Source organism: Cannabis sativa, chromosome 4 (assembly GCF_029168945.1).
Source record: "Cannabis sativa cultivar Pink pepper isolate KNU-18-1 chromosome 4, ASM2916894v1, whole genome shotgun sequence".
Lineage (NCBI taxonomy): Eukaryota > Viridiplantae > Streptophyta > Magnoliopsida > Rosales > Cannabaceae > Cannabis > Cannabis sativa.
In genome coordinates, this window is record NC_083604.1 from 1759581 (window position 1) to 1761653 (window position 2073).

The 2073-nt window shown below is 33.5% G+C and overlaps 1 protein-coding gene across 1 annotated transcript; it reads right to left on the reverse strand.

Annotated features, from left to right (window-relative positions):
* Positions 1 to 281: 281 nt before the first annotated feature.
* Positions 282 to 931, reverse strand: LOC115712061 (large ribosomal subunit protein cL38). Its single transcript, XM_030640279.2, has one exon. The coding sequence runs from the start codon at positions 854 to 856 to the stop codon at positions 515 to 517; it is 342 nt and encodes a 113-aa protein (XP_030496139.2). The 5' UTR covers positions 857 to 931; the 3' UTR covers positions 282 to 514.
* Positions 932 to 2073: the final 1142 nt, after the last annotated feature.

Genomic DNA, 2073 nt, shown 5'->3' on the forward strand with positions numbered 1-2073 from the left:
AAAAGAAAAATATATTTTAATTTCTATATTTAAATTTAAAAATGAAATTTTACAAAACGCACCCATCATCTTTTTTTATTTAGAAAAGTTTCCCAATGTTTTAAAAATGCCATTTTACATATAAAATTTTATAAAAGTATTATATTTTGCATATCACTAGCCAAAGTTCTGAATCAACCCTTTCCATATTTCAATTAAAAGTAATTAACTTGTTAATCCACCTATTATAAACATTTAAGTGTATTTTGTTTTTTAATATAAAACATTTAAGTGTGTATTAATTTGGTAAAATTAAATATTGGGCAAATTTGTAAATATAGTCATACATAGTTACTCACACTCTATTCTTACACAAACAAAAATTCATTTTTCAACTAAGACTTTCATCAAACAAGTTGTAAACAAACCATTCCAAATAAAAGAAATTAAAATTAAAATAAAAACTCAAATTAAATTCAACATTTTCACCACAATCAGTCCAAATTAAATTCAACATGAACAAACCAATATCAAATCATTCTGTGATGGTGGCCGATTCTGAGGCAGATGAGCTCACATCAGCTTCGGCCTCGGCATCGTCGGTCGCCGCTGCCAGAGTCCACTCCGGTGGAAGCTCAGGCAAAGGAGCGTAGACTGTGGGTTTCCTCTTTATATCCCATTGCTGGGTTTTGCGAGGACGAGTCTTCCTGTGGTGAGCTGTCGACTTCTTCGTTGGTCTGGAGGAGCATTCTATCACGACCAATCCACCGCCGCCGTTAGACCAGGCTGGCCGCCTAGCCGCGACGCCGACCGAAGCCGGAACTAGTGGGTTCTGTACGGACAAGAGTTGAGAGCCGAAGAGAGCAGAGGTTGACATTTTTGGGGGTTTGGAATTGTGTGTGTGTGCCTCTCGATTTTGAGGATTACGTATTTTATCTTCTTTGGAGGATTTGGTTTGTAATTGGGCCTAATGGGCTTTTTGTCATGTTTCTTTGTGTTTGGCCCATTTGTGTTTTTGGGGGTTAAGATGAAAGTTTTATGGTATTTTTAAAAATTTCCCTTTTATGACAATCATTAGTTTGGGTTAAGACACAATTGTGTCAGTCATACACACCTTCTATACAGATTGTTCTTCTTCTTGGGCTGTTAATGCATCAAAAGTTTTAAGGGATTATTTAAAAAAAAAAATACAAAAAAAAATTACTAAAATTTATATTATTTGTTATTTTGATGTTATTTTGCTGTTGTTTTCCTATTATTTGAATGTAGGTTTATTGTGCCTTTACATAATACTGTAAAAAAAAATTAAATGTAAGAAAAATAACAATTTATATAATTTTTGCAAAGTAATATAAGTACACTTAAAATCTTAATATCCTAAAAGAATTCTTTCATTTTATTTTTTATTTTTAAATAAAAGAGCTATTATAAATTAAACATATTCATTTCTAACAACAAATTATATAGGGGAGGGGACATCCTCCAACCAAACTAAGTCATTATCCAACTCTAAAATATATTTTGCTAAGTTATAAGCGACTGAATTAGCATCTCTCCGAACATGAGAGACAACAACTCTAAAGGAAAAAGATAAAAAACTAACAACTTTTACAATTATAGGTGTTAACGTAGATAACTTAGATGTGGGCTGATTAATCGCAGTAAAAACTCTTAGTACATCTGTTTCCACCTCACTGAAAAGTAGACTATGAAATCATTGCTTCCATTTTGTGAGCCTTAAAACATTCTTTGAGTTGCTTAAACAAAGCTGCAATCACTTGGCCATGTTCATTTCTCACAATAGCACCCACACCAATAGAACGTCTAGCCATATTGACAGCAGCATCAACCTTTAATTGATCAGTCTCAAACTCGCATAAGGTTTCCAAGGTTCTTGTGGTGCTGAAGGGACTAAAATCGGGTCATCATGGCTTTTAGCTGCTCTAAATTGCAGCAGAAAGTTAGCAACGTAAGAATCGAGGGCCATCGCTGGTCTTACTTGATTTCCATGAACAACAACATTTCTTTCATTCCAAATTGACCACATTGTGCAAATAATGGATTCTATCTCTGATTTAGACAAGAGAGTTGATA